The sequence below is a fragment of the Labrus bergylta genome, chromosome 6, assembly GCF_963930695.1.
Source record: "Labrus bergylta chromosome 6, fLabBer1.1, whole genome shotgun sequence".
Lineage (NCBI taxonomy): Eukaryota > Metazoa > Chordata > Actinopteri > Labriformes > Labridae > Labrus > Labrus bergylta.
In genome coordinates, this window is record NC_089200.1 from 19,890,051 (window position 1) to 19,905,588 (window position 15,538).

At 38.2% G+C, this 15,538-nt stretch overlaps 1 protein-coding gene across 1 annotated transcript; it reads right to left on the reverse strand.

Moving 5' to 3' along the window:
• Nucleotides 1–4,323: 4,323 nt before the first annotated feature.
• abhd17ab (abhydrolase domain containing 17A, depalmitoylase b) lies at nt 4,324–14,224 on the reverse strand. The gene is made up of 5 exons (XM_020632130.3): nt 13,467–14,224; nt 12,362–12,732; nt 11,343–11,537; nt 10,289–10,468; nt 4,324–7,626 (listed from the first exon to the last, which is right to left on the reverse strand). Exons 2-5 carry the CDS (start codon nt 12,724–12,726, stop codon nt 7,401–7,403), a joined length of 966 nt encoding a protein of 321 aa, XP_020487786.1. The 5' UTR covers nt 12,727–12,732; nt 13,467–14,224; the 3' UTR covers nt 4,324–7,400.
• Between the last annotated feature and the right edge of the window lie 1,314 nt (nt 14,225–15,538).

A 15,538-nucleotide genomic window follows, 5' to 3' on the forward strand; every position in this document is an offset into this window, starting at 1 on the left:
CGATGGATCCACTGTGAGTTTTTGATTTCCTCTTATCTTTAGAAAAGCACCTTGAAAGGGCGCTGGTGCCGCAGTGGTTAGTGCGAGCGCCCCATGTATGGAGGCTATAGTCCTCAAAGCGGGCGGCCCAAGTTCAAATCCAGCCTGTGGCTCCTTTCCCGCATGTCATTCCCCTCTCTCTCAGATTTCTGACTCTATCCACTGTCCTATCTCTCCATAAAGGCACAAAAAGCCCAAAAATAAATCTTAAAAAAATAAAAGAGAAGCACCTTGAAACCATTACATGTTTTTTTTATGATTTCTGACAGTTCATTATTCTAGTTTTGTTACATTTTTCTGGTAGACCTATTTTGGTTCAGTTTCCTATATAGTTTAAAGCGACAGCATTTGAAAGAACCAAGCAGCTCTGTGCCTTTTCTTTTCAACCTTGAACTTGTGATGGACGGCATGCTTCTTAAGATTGACGTTATCAATAAAACGTCCAGAGGCCGGTCTGGACCGAGCCCAAGTTATTTTGCTGAGTGGAAGACATTTATGCTGACTTGAATACAGCAGTCACGACCTTACTTCCCTGACACTCAGTGTGCTGTGCTGGTCAAAACACTTTTGCAGGAATTCAAAGACAAACGCATTTCTGCCATCCATAGAACATTTCAAACATACAACCTCAGGAAATTTACCTTTTTAATTACAGGCTTATGAGATAACCTTTTCCTTAACACAACAAAATATGTGAACTGTTTCCAGCCATACACTCTCTCTGTGAGATGTGTATGTGTAAGTGCATTTTGCATTTTGCATTTAAGTGAGCAATTTAAATATCCATACCCATATTAGTTGAACTTTCTTTATAATTTAAGACAATAAACTCACAAGTCTAATTAAATACTTAAATTTGACATTTCAAAATCAAACAGCAAGCATACTGTACATACTGTACACTGTTCTTAGTGATAAACATAAGAAAGAAAAATACATTAAATGGAACAAAGTGGAAAATCAAAGGATAAAAATGTACCTAATGCCTCCAAGGTAAATTCCTCTTGCTTGAAGTCAAATCTCATGCTAACAAGAATTTCACTTGTAAACTTGTAATCATCAGAATAAACCAAAAAAATGTTCTGTTCAGTCCTCTTGCTCAACTCTGCAGCTCTAGCTAGTGACAAATGCTCCTTCTTTTGCCATATTTCTTTCATAACTAACAAAACACACAGTTGTTACCTGCTGCTACATTGTTAAAGTGTGCAGCAGTGGTAGATTACTCAGCATACAGTTACAGAGTGTGTAGTCTCAACTCTAGTCTGTAGCAGGTTTACTTTGATGAAACCTGCTGTAATAAAAATGCTGGTGTCTCACTGTATGACAGGTTTCACTTGTGGAAGTCTGTGGAGTTTAAATGCCTCTCTTTAGGCTATATGCTAACCTCCTCTGACTTTATTTTTCTTTTCTAATTTCTAAACTGAGAATTTTTTTGTTTAACAGCTTCTTTTTTTATTTTATTTTCCCTGATGGGTCAGGTGTTAAAGGTTTGGTGCATGGTCTTTTCATTTGATGTCATTCTACAAGCTGCAGTGTGTAAAGAACAGTCTGTGCTCAAGATTGCTCAAGAATTTGACTAGTTTGTCAAAGTGAGAAAACCTGTCTTCTTACAACCACACAGGCAGGTACAAATAAATGGCCTCTCACCTCAGGGACAGAAATTGAAACAAACAATATTTATTTTATTTAAAATACTGTCAGAAGCTCTATTAAGAGTGGCTCAACTCCTCCAGTGAATTCAAGCATAACATCTAAAACACTTAGGAGGAAAGTACGAAAGAGTCTAACAGCGACTACAGCCCAAAGAAAAGATAGACAACAGTTTGAGAAACATAATGCAGAGAGCAGATGATGCCATGCCACATCAAAGAAAAGAGATAAACTCAACAGGCATACAACCCAGACTCAAATATAAATGTGAGAAAAAGAAGAAGGAAATACTCTTTACTGCCAGAAGTCACTGTACATGCTGGTGAGTTTCATGAAGGATTCATCAGACTGGTATAAAAGTATGTGTACTAAACATACCCCAGTGATTGACCATACAAGTGCATTCATACTTTTTGTTGCCATACCAAAATTAATTATCTGAGTGTCTGTTGAAAATTTAACTCTGTACCTGAGTATACGACTTCATAATACAAGATCAGATAAATGAAATGACATCCTAACCCAAACAAATGCCCAAACAAAAAGTCCTTTGGTTCCCATGTCGATACAGTCATCAAACTGTGTATTAATCCAACATTGTTTGAATTGAATTCATGTTTTTTGAGCATCTTCATGTGTAAGTAATTAAGTAACATGCACAGAAAAGGAAGCACATACTTTTATAAAAATGAAAAAATTGTGTATCAAAGTGTATTATTATATATCCATACACTGGTCAAGAGCTAAAATATATATGAAAGGGTGCAGATAAATCATACTGTATGTTTATTTATTCTGTTAAATATTAAAATGAAAAATTGATTTTCTGCAGAAAAAATAGGATTTTAGGATTCTAGATATGAGACATGCAGAATAATGATTTTCTTTGAATAATAATAATAATAAAAAAGACTTTCAACTAATAAACTTTGTGTCCACACTGGTGCTATTTGTGTCCCATTTGTGTGGCCAGTCTGTCTTTGAATGTAATCTGCACTGGTGTTACATCAGCCAGGTCATGAGGTCATTCAAGTTGTGAGATTTCTGACTCCACCCGATAAAAAAAGAGACAACATCCTCCCAGCAATGACACAAACCAGCAGGACTTTGTTCCTTTCCATATCCAGGGCCTTTACACTCTCTAGCTGAACAAGGACCTTTGAGCATCAGATGGAATCTAGTTGGCCAGTGTGTGTCTCCATTCCTCGCAGGTATAAAGAAAAGTCTTAATGTCACTACTCTACAATTCTTCAGTTAAAGTCGCCCAAAGGCAACTCTTTGATTCAGCGGCCTTGTTTGAAGTCTCCTGTTCCTGAGCCCAAGCACATCCACACTCCTTTGATACGTGTCAACATAAAAGAGTTTTTGTGCTCAGGGCCGTGTGAGAGTCAGTCTATGTGTGTGTGTGTGTGTGTGTGTGTGTGTGTGTGTGTCGCAGCAGGTCAGGCTGCACTAACTTCGCCTCACACAGGGGGATGTGCTGCTGCAGCTGCTTCTAATCCGTAAGAGCATTTGAGTGGGACACCAGATTGTTTATGTAGTGCTTTGACAAAGAGCAGGCACAAGTGTGGGATTGTGTGTATGTGTGTGTATGTTGTTGGAGTGTGTGTGTGTGTGTGTGTGTGTGTGTGTGTGTGTGTGTGTGTGGGGGGGGGGGGGGGGGGGGGGGCACAGCTTACCATCCATCTGTCCCTGTTTCCCCACAACTCAACATGGTGGCAGACAGTAAGGGGAGGCTGGGACGGACCTGAGTCCTTGTAATGGTTTAATTAAAACACATCATTGAACCTTTTTTTTTTTTTTCTTCTTTTTGGCACAGATGATAACAAGCTCATCGCGACACAAATCCTCTGAGGAGGGGGGGAAAAAATGCACATCAGGCAATTAAAGACTCAATTACTCATCAGCCAATTATTCCCCTGAGCCTTTCTTGGATCCGTCTTGTGCAGGCGTGTGAGGCCTTTCACTACCAGACAGGTCATTATTCACACAGTGCCAGGACCGCCTAGAGTGGGAAATCAGGGACTGAATGAGACACACGTAACATTGATTTGTAGAGAAAAAGCTCATCTTATGTGTGAAAGAGATAAAACCGTTTAAAATGATTGCTGGCAAATCTTTTTCTGTTTTGTTTTTCTGTTGTGTGTGTATATGTTATCGCTATTATATATCCCCATTTCATATGTATACATGTATATATGTATACAGGGCAAATGTGCAATAATCCATCACTTATACATGTGAACCAACAACCTGTCAAGAAATAAGCTTAAGGCTGCACTCTTGTATATTTACATGTTTATGCTTATTGTGTCTATTTCTATATTTCTATTTGCTCACTTTATTATTCTCTCCTTCTTGTTTTCCTTATTTAACTCTCAATGCTCCATGTCTTTTATCATCCTTTCACTGAAGATAGTGTATGTTGTGTGTTTGTGAAGAAAGGAAACTATCCTTGTATGTGCATTGGAACTACAGTTTCCATCATGCACTATATGCACACCTCTTACGCATGCTTTTTAAATCAAACTAACAGACTGCCAAGAGAAGGCAAGTCTCTGCTATGTTACTGAACATTACATTGAAGTTAACCACATTAATGATACTGAAATAAAAAGCACAAAACAGGGAGCGTGTTGTTTTAATCACTGCTTTCTGATTATGTTTTATTAACTCCTTATTCTCTTTCATTCTTGGAAAAAAAAGACAATCTTTGAAAACTAGAAATGAGTCATAATAATAAAAAGTGAATAACAATGTGCAATGACAAAGTGAGACCCACATGTGTGTTAGAGCGAGAAGTTCCTAAAAGAAGAATCAAAGACAAACATGAAAAGCTTTTCATTTGTGGTGTATGAAGCTCCTCTGTCATTGTTCTCTCATCTTCCCACACAGACCACTTTCTCTTCAAACCAACTCTCGGCTGCATTGCTTAGTTGTTCTCCTCTGAAAATGATCAATCTTTACAGCTTGAGATAGAAAAACAGAAAACACACCCTGGTTATTTATGCTATTCAAAACTGTGCTGCTGAACATTTCAAAGTAAACATGATATGATGCAACATTATTAAGAAGAAATCTGAAGAAAATACAATTCAGCTTTATGCAAATACAATGTACAAGGGAAAAAACAATCAGACAAACCACAGAGATAAATTAAAAGGTAACAAAAGAGCTTCAATATGATCATTGTGTTCTTTGGTTATAAAGATGCCAACATTAACAGCAGGTACACAGAGTGAAGCGTCAAATAAAAAGTTACACTTTGGTTGAGACATACACAAAAAAACCTGATATTTCTGACCTCTCTAAAGAAGCAGTCGAAAGTCAGATTTCATCTTAAAGATGTAAAGGTGCTATGCTTGATGATGTTGATTGATAAATCTAAATTCACTGTTCAATAAAACAATAAATCCTCAATATGTGTGGCCATGTTTTTACTAGTTTGGGTTAGGGAGGCAAATGCAGTGACTTAGTGAAATGTGCATATTCTCCCACTACAGCTCTAGCTTGTACATCCTGCCTGGTTATTAAAAAAGACCATTAATGAGAGAAATAAAAGATTTTCTCACAAGGAGTCGTGGATCTAAAGTAAATCTTATGATCTTAAGTTTATCTTTCGAGTCCATCCAGAAACACTGAAGCAGGACAGCTAGCTGGTATGATCCTGTAGCATTTTTATCACACACTGATTACTTTTGTTTCACTGGAAAAAAAAGTTGTACAAAACGGGGTAAATGACTGTAAATTAATGGTTGATCCTTTTATATATACTGGACAGATTAAGTACATGAAAGACAGTATGGGACCTCTCCTAAATGTTGCGCCAGCAGCTGGAACAGATACTGTACTCTGACTGGATTCTGTGTAGTAAGATGAATAGTTACCAAAACGTTATGCCAAAAATACATTAAACATTCAACTATTGAGTGGAACACACAGACCGATATACTGCAGTTCTTGTAAAGACTGTGAACCAGTGAGGAAGGAAGAGTCCTACAAAGACGTGTTTTCACTTCCATCTAGTCTCTTTGCTGTTCACCTCTCGTGTAGCGAGTGAGTGGTTGTGGAAGAGCATCGTCAACTACTGTTGTGCAAAACGTCGTCTGGATGTATAATGCTTAAATGTGAGGCCCCACTCTGTTTCTCGTTCTGCTTTCAAACACTGAATAATAGTGTTTCATTACATTGTGATATAAAGTTTGCTCCTGTGCTTATCTATAAAGGTGGAAATGATCTGTAGTCACAATGTGGAGCTAGAAAATTATTTAATTTTCTAAAATCGGGTTTGTTTTTTTGTGTCAACAATCATAAAATACATGATTAAAATTAGAAGTTTTTATTCACTCAAGTTGATAAAAATGGCTCTCAAGAATGAGAGCCAACCAGCAAGACGGCTGTCGGAGAGTATTCAAGGAATAAACACAATCTGTATGCAATAAGAAAAAAAGAAAAAGGCTCTTTAAATAATAGTGTTGCATCTCTGTTCCAGACACTGAGGGAAACAGCTGTGACCTACTGGTGCGAGTGTGAGACAGAAACTAGATGAAGCAGACTCAAACTAAGCTGAGGACTAGAAGTCAGTTACTTTAGTTAGCAGAGTTTTTGTTCTTTTTGCTGCTCCTGAACTTCTGTCCTTCTTTAACAAAGCCATATGTGATGCAATGAAGACTGGAGGCTTTAAAAAAAAACAGAAAACTGAAGTGGAAGAAGAAAGAAAACATTCAGCAATACAGAACAAAATCAAATTTTCTCTGTACCTCCATTTTTTGGATCGTGTTTTTTTTTTTACTTGGATAAAATGAAAAGAAAAGAAACAACACCTCACACAGGCTAAAAAATATGACATCTTTGCTCGAAGGATAAGAGGAGATTAAACTGACTAGATATAAAACATAAAGAGACACAAACAAATGTGGGACACACCGACACTAATGTAGAGTAGAGAGAGGGTTACCTGAGCAAAATGTGGAGTCAACTGAACACAAACTAAAACACACAAAATTCAAATTAATCTCAATGCATGTTGGTAAGTAAATATCAATAAGGGACGGTATATGAGAAACACTGTTTAGTACAATGCAGTCCAATGCATATATTCTAATAAATTCAAAATGATAAAACAATTAAAGCCACCTCTGAGCAGGAACTGATGCATGATTTAAATTTGATGACTTTTACAGGAATTTCTCATAGAAGACAAAAGTAGAGAGCTTATTGAAAATCCCTCGGCTGTTTTTGATTAGAAACCAAAATATTTACCAACACATGTCAGATGCACATAGTCATACGTTCCATTTGGGTTAAAATCGGACATGTACGTTTACAAGCTCTTTGTGTAGGCTGGACCATGAGGACCTCAACATAATCGACCAAGAGATTACCCATCAGTTAGCTGTTCTTGTGTCTCTGGTCCGGATTATTGCACAGAGAAGGAGTTTATATGCTGCTATGTACCACACAACACATGGCAGCAGTTTTGTTAAAGTGACTACTTAAAAAAAAACCAAGAGTCTAAATGTGACAAAATAATTCACACTCACACGTTTAGGATGTCTATGAACACACTTCCTCCCATCAATCCATGGTCCATCACAACAAATGAAGACCTATGAGTATTAACACAGTGAGCTGAGGAACACTCTTCATTTTTGATTAAGCTTGAAATGGGCCAAGAGAATGTTTGTTGATGACGATCTTGTTGGTAGTGTTCAGGCGTGCTGTGCCGCCAACTCCTGTCCTATAAAGCGGCGCAGACGGTCCAGGTACTGGCTGTATAATTCAATGTCGTTGTGTCCCGCTCCATCCACCCACAGAGGCTCCACGGCCTTGGGGCAGCGCTCGAACAGTGCCAGGCCGTGGGAGAAGTCTATCACCTCATCCTCCGTCCCATGGATGATGAGCACCGGGGATGAGATTTTGGAAACTTTCTCAATGCTGCAGAGAGAAAAAAAAAAAGGAGGACATAATGAAAGAAAGGCGAGAATAGAAAATATTAAAAGAGAAGAAAGGTGGAACTCATAAAACACGGTCTCTTTGAATGAAGCCATGAGTGACACCATGGTCAGTCAGTGTGTTTGTAAAAGAAGTCAGGGAAATATATTGTTGTATATTAAATGAGAATATCTACATTTATCTACAGAAAGTTGTCAGTGGCCTTGAAACTTTTAGGTTTAGCTGTGAACTTTAGTAATATTTTTGTGTGAATAGGTTATATCGATGTTAAAGAAATGTCCTTTAAAGTTTGTATCTACTGTGTAGAGCAGCAGCATCAAGATCAACAACGGAAGCGCTTCAGCACGATGAATGTTTTGTGCTGAAATGCATGCGTTGTTGTTAGTTTGCTGACTTTTCTATTTTCTTTGTGGAGTTATTGACGTCGTGCACCTGAAACTGTTTTTCTGTTTGAGTTCGCCCTTTTTTTTGTTGCTGTTTTTATACCAGTTAACCATCATGGAACAATCCATCATGGAAGTACAGTTTGACCTTTTGGTTAGCCAAGAATACAACCAAAAAACAACCACAAGCCTTAAAATTTGTCAAATTAACTTAATTATTGCAGAACTGGATTGAGAAACACATTTTCTTCCCATGGCATAGAGACATACTTTACATAAAAACAGTGGAGAAAGATATAGATATAAAAAAAAAGAGAACAAGAGAAACCAGCTGCTCACTCTGAATGTGAACAACATGTGAACACTGGAAGCTTTTTCAGCTCACCACACACACAGCAAGGCTTTCCCCCGGTATCCTCAGCGCCTCTGCTCCTCACCCACTTGTACCATCTGGGACTAGAATCTGTGTTCAGGCTCGCATTGGCTGCTATCGACTCTCTTTAGATTCAGCCACTAAAACTGAACCCACATTACGACAACAGAAGGATAGGGCCTCACTAATGAAAGCACTGCTCTGTGCGTGAGGGAATTGTTCGGCGGCCAAGTTTTCAAAACAAAAACACAACAATACACAACACAGTACACCCACGTTCGAATCACACATGCGTGAGGCACCAGATCTCAACAGAGTAAGAGGCCACAACAGTATATGAAGCAATAAAGGAAGATATCACAAGTACAGGGCCAAAGCAAGCACAAGCAGCCACCTTCTTATTAAAACATTTCCATCACTTCCATCCCGACTCTCTACTGACACACATCTGTACACATGTTTTAAAGGCGGAGCCTAAATAAAGGATGACAATGTGCACAGCAGAACAAAGTTGGAACTCACTGGCTGTAAATCAAATGATGTTGTTTAAATTAAAAATAAATTATAATTTAAATCTTTTAAGTCCTTAGCATTGTTTGATTTTAGCCTACAAATGTAAATTCATTGTAATTGAATATAACAAAACACTGAACAGTAGATCAAACATAGAGTAACAACTTATCATTTCAAAGGTCAAATTCACCCAGTATTTATCAGATGATAGCAGGGTTCAGAGAAAATACTCAGTCATAAATGAGACCCAGGTTTAGTACCGTGGTAGTGTTTGCTGATTAATAAGAGACAGGGACTCTTGTTTATATTCTATAGTTTAATTGCTGTCTAGGTGTGTTTTATTTGAATGCTCTTACTTTCATATCCTGGATCATAGTACCTAACTTAGTTCCTGTTCATGTGCTAACAGTACACGCTCTGGAATAACAGTAAACCTATTAAAATAGCTACTTATCCTTACAGATAGGAGAGGGTTCGTACCCATGTACACAAGGGCCTGGTCGATTTAAAACACTTTATAGAACAGACATCATTATTTACTGCTACATGAGAGAATCTTCTGAGAACATGAAAGTGTGTCCTGTGCTACCTTCTGGATCTACTCAGCAGTATTAGACAGAGTTATTTAAGAAGGTCAGGTTAAATGTTGAAGTATGCTGAGGTGGTTTCATATTTGCCTAATGATTAGTGTAATGATTAAAGTGTGTAAGCAAACTGTACTGTGACATCACTCCTGTATGATAACACAAACCTCTGGTGAGTCGATTCTTTTCTAAAACATTACAGTATTTGGAAGACTCACTAAAATGTGTATATATGAAAATGAGATTAAACAACATGATATCAACCCGACCAAGAAGAGACACATATAAAACCTGAATCACTAAAAGTGAGAGAGTGAGAGAAGATGAGTGGTTCTTTCAGCGCAGATGTTTTTTTTGGGGGACAAAATACACTTTCAAAAAGTGAAAGCAGCATTTACGCTTTTCTACCGGCAGATATGTAATTATGTGGAAATGCCAACTGGCAGCAAAAAAGTCTGTGAGCTTTATGTATATGTATTAAGTTTACAAGAACTGGTATTTAAAGATTTACTGAGATGGAGAGAGTCAGAGTAGAGTTAAAGACCTTGTTGGAAAGAGAGATTTCTCTGACTTAAATTTTATCAGCCAGTAAAAATAACTAACGCAAAACCTTAAATGTGTACACTCAATAATCACAAGCCCTAAAAAAATATACACAAATTAACACAGAAAACGTAAACATATATTTTTGCAAAAATGTGTACTTGTAATTCTCTTTTTCTTGATGAGGCTGATAAACATGAACTGAAGATGTTACAAAGTAAAGATACCAGTACTGAGCAGAAACTTACTTTGGAAAAGCGTCAAAGCAATATGTTTTCTTTGTGTCGGGAAAGGCCACTCTCATGCCAGATGTCAGAGGTGAGTGAAGCACCACAGCTGCACACTCATACCGGGACGCCAGGTCTACAGTGGGCACTGTGCCGATGCTCTGTCCGTACAGGATGATATTCTCTGGGCTGATCCCATACCTGGTTCACAAAAAGATCAAATGAATACTTTCATAGTGCACGATAATGGAGGTTGTAGCTGTACAGAAGTGACAGATATGAACTCTAGCATGTTCTGCTATTTTTTTTTTCAAGCTGTGATTTGGAAATGTAATGTCAGGGGAAAGTTATTTAAACTGGAATCATTTTCTTCTAACCTAACTGAAACAATCCTTAAAGCTTGACCAGGGTTTGACAGAAAAGTTTCATTTCAACTTTTGGAGCACAACATATAGTATTTAAGATATAATTATCTATATATATATATATATATATCTTTTTGCGCAGCAAACGGTTATTAATAACTATGCAGAAATGACATGATGGAAAGTGACAGCTACACCAGATTTTAAATTCACCTAAACCTACCCGTAAGTCAATGCGCTGCAGCGTCATGTCTTCCCGAGGCTACAGCTACATTAAGGCAGCTCCGCTTTCACTAATGAGACACTTTATCACGCCACAAAGTCCTTGAGAGACACCTTGCCCCCCAGCCCTTTCTCTTCATCTATCCATCTTCCTTCTTTTTTTTTTTATTCCCACGGCATCTGTTCCCACTCTGCTCTGCTCTCTTCATCCCAGCTCTTTTTTGATGTCAACCTCTGCCACCTTGGCATCTTTTTCTTAACTTGACTCTTCTCTACTTATCCCCCCCCTGCCCCAACACCTTTCGCTTTCTTCTACACAACAGAAGTAAACCACATAAAATGGGAAGGAAAAAGGTATCCACATAGGTAACAGGGCTGAATTGCTCCTAACATAATGAACATGCTTCATGTCACAGGAGACACAAAGACAGCGTATAATAAATCATCCCTTGAAGGACACGTGGTAGGGCAATTAAATCCAGGCATACCGTGTGCGCAGGGCATGCCACGCAGCATCTATGTCTGCGTAGAGGTTCTTCTCAGTGGGCTTGCCGGTGCTGACACCGTAGCCTGAGTAGTCATAGGAAAAGATGTTGCAGTTGATGCGAGTGCCAAGGCCAATATAGAAACTGCTCATCTGGCCCAGGTCCACAGCGTTACCGTGGGAGAAGAGCACTGTAAATCTGAAAGGGCACACAGTAAAGGCAGGTTAGCCTTAGTATAGCATTAGTTTGCCACATTTGACTCTTACTTCTAGACATTTTGTACAACCTGAGAGGCCAAGTATCCACTATAAACGCTGGCTATTTTATTCATGAATGCATGTTGTGCTCCAGGGGGAAATCTAATACTTCTCTACACACTGACTGTTTTGAGATCCTCTCTCACTTGTTTTGTTTATGAACTGATACAGTCCATGGCTATGCTCTTGGCTTTTCCATTCAGAATGTTGCATAACAATGACTATGCCATATCAGGTCTAGCTTGGATTAATTCTCCTGTAATACAGGATAGGCATAAATACATGATACACAAAGCCTGTAACACAAGCTTGTCCATGTCTATTTAATTGATCGGCTGAATTAATCAGCAGCAGCACTGTGCACTAGGATTGGAATAAGACTAAACTGAAAGTGTTTTCTAGTTAGGCTTCGTATCTGTTCGCGAGCAGGAAAACCTTTTTTTTTTTTAACCATGACGATTGGCATCATCAGATAAGATGCTAGTTAAAAATATTGGTAAGAGAGTGTGAAACTCAAAATGTAGGCCGGAAAAGGAATGTCGGGATAAAATGACTTAAGGAAAAGAGGAACTGTTCAAAATAACTGGTAGAGATTCATGGAAAACCTTTCAGTAAGCTTGGTCAAAGGGCAGACACATCCAGGAGGTAGACTTGGATGTCAGTAGAAGGAGTGGAAGTGCTTTGGAGGAAGTGTGACACATACTGAAATGATTTAGAACACATGAAGAATGACTGTAATATGCAACCTCAGCTAAAAACACCCACCTTGCATTGGGAACACAGCGAATGTACATGCAGCCGACTCTGTTCCCCCGACTGGATCGAGTGAGAAACACCTCCGTCGTATCCAGCTCTCTCTGCGTGTACTGAAACTCTGCGCGCTCTGTAAGGTGTAGCTTCCATCTTCCCTCCACGGCGCTCGCAGCTCCGCTTCCTGAAACCGATGCACCACTCCGCGCTCGCAGGCTGGATGTCCCAGTTGCCCCTGGTGCAGCAGAGCCTGCGTCTGGGTCTGGCAGAAAGGCGTACGTGGGTTCAGGGGGCAGGAAGGCGAGCTTGGCTGCGATGCGACTTGGGCAGGGTGGGCAGCAGAACAGGCAGCAGAGCTCGCTGAGAGAGAGGCCATTCATCCTTCACTGTGCAGGAAGATGACAAGAGGATCACTGTGCTAATGAATACACATCCTCCCAGTGTTGGCACAATGAGATACTTAGTACAATTCAATGTCTGAGGCATTCAGTCTGTGTATGCCAACAATGATGAAGAAAAGGTTTCTAAAACAGCAACATTGTAACACAGTAAGCAATTACACATAAAGCATGCCATGACCATTGGCTGTATTTTTTATAATCTTTGAATCACTTTATTAATTATTAATGTAATATTACTTATTTTTGGCTACAGGCTATTAATGACCTAATGCAATCATTGGGTCATAAATACATATGCTGAGAAACATTCAATAGCCCAAAATGACTTGTACCTATTGTTTTTTGTTTGAAAAAAATACCTAATTCTTATAATTCACACGACAGAAAAATAGAAAACCCACATTAGTGAGAGGCCGGAGCAAATGTATAACATCTCTCCATGAAAGATGAAGAAATCAATAACAACAGCTGCTTATTAATTGTGTCAATTAACTTAAATAGTAATTAGTTCAGCTTTAAAACAAGGTATTTTTTTATACATCATTAAACGGAACTCAGCTCAACACTGGAGGCTCTGGTGTACTTCAATGGTGCATGGTCCATTGCATGTAATATTCAGTAAACAATAACATAACAGACAAATCAATGATGAAAATGATTACTGGATGTAAGACACACAAGACATAAAATACACTTTAGTATAACTTTAGTTGACCTACCTGTTGAGCTAAGATTTTATCTAGAGAGAAGTTGTGTCGAAACAAGGATTTTTTTCCACTTCAAACACAGGATCCTGTCTGTAAAGTGCTTTGTCAGCAAAAGGAGGAAAAAAAACCCCAAAGGCTAACGAGGAAGTGTTATTTACAAAGTATATGCTGTGTTGTCAGTGCGCTGATTTTAGTCCAGATCACATCCATTTTGTCCACTTGTTGAATAGCCGACGAAATGACTTTGGATGTGTCTCGACTGTACGCGACAAGGTGTCTGGATATGTCAGAAAAACAAAGACTCAGTTTGCTTCTGATGACAGTCAAGAAGAAGCGTTTCAATGTTAGTGACCAAAACAAACTCGGAAAGATCTCCGATTACACCCACGCATGCAAATAGCGACTCCCTCCTGTCAGTGTGACTACTGTATCAATAAAAACGGCACCGATGAGACCACTTTGTACAAGGCAGAGTAGCTATCTGTCTGCGTGTACCAGCTAATGCTACGCTGGCTTAAGCTAGCAAGAAGACATAAACACGACTACTCGGTTTAAAAAGAACTGCTGGTGCCTTTCTCTGAAACCTGGGGAGAGACACAGTCAAGGCTCGGAGCTCAAAGTGGGCATTTGTCTCCATTAATCCATTCTGCAGGCATACAGCGTCCCCTCTGACTTTCTAGACGGCGTCCTGAAATTTTAATTAATCCATGGACGTACTGTGTTTTCCTACTTCTCTGCTTTTCCACCGCATCCGGAAGCGACAGCTGACAGGATGTGACGTAAGGATTTTCCATTGGACACAGGGAAATTTATCGTGACGTAGCCTGAGAGATAAAATATTTGAATTGAATTGAATTTAACTTCACTATCCGCTGTGACTGGCGCTCTTGTTTCATCACAGTTACTTCGTGAACTTTAAATATTAACCTAAGTTATTCTGAGCTCTGTAGTACTTATCTAATTAAAAAAATAGATGCATATTATTATTAGTATAGTTGTAATATACTTATATTATGACAATATAGAATTGCCTAATTGATATAGGGGTGTATTGGAAGTACACTTGCTAAATTTATTTAAGTATATACATCTAGATTTTCTCTGGTTATTCATGTATTATTATTATTATTTGTTTTATCGTTATTATTTATTTATATGTTTTTGTGTCTGTTTGAAACACACCTCAAAATGTTCATGTTGACAGTGGATTTGCTTGTAAAGTTTATGTTTTCCTAATAAACAAATCGTTAAAAAAATTAGATGCATAATACAATGATTTCTTACAGATTATTTACTTCCCATATGTAACAGAAACTCAATTTACTGTCTTAAAAACTGAAACAACCTTTCAGCTTGTTATAAATCTAACACATGATGGCCTAAAGAAATGCTTATTGCAGGTTCAGCACAACTACACAGATGCTTTCAGTTACTTTGGCTGACTACACCCTTAAGGTTATTCTGTCGAGCTACCATAAATTTGTAAAAAAATAATGTCACTAAACTTTAGAAAAATGGAGCATTATTAGGCACATCATTTTAAATTTAGCATTGGCAGAATCACTGTTACTAAATTGACAAAAGCCATTAATTTACATTTTGTATCTTGAAAAAGAGAAAATCAATACAGCTAATGCTGGGTTAACTAACTTGTAACACAGGATATCATTTTCTAACACAGTTTGGACCATTCCTGATTTGAAATTCCCAAATAATGGCTTCTCAGCACGTTTTACTTCAACCTACAACAGTACATTTGCTGGATACTCATTTGTTTTTTGCTACAATGATAATTACTTGGCAAAGACCTCAAAAGGTAAAGTATTTGTAAGTTTTTGCATAGTGAATTGTGGGATGAAATTACTTTTCACATATTGACCTTTATGTTCCTTTTTTCTTTATCTTGGATGTTGATAAATCAATGTGACTTTATTTTGTTTTAACTCACTTCATTAAAGTGTTTTGCTTAGCAATTGAGCTTATAGAATACATGAGCTGAACATCAGGTGGTATTGTGGAGTTTAAAGTGTACCTTCAGTGTTTTCGCTTAGTTTAAAAAAAAAATAAAACACAAACAAATACAT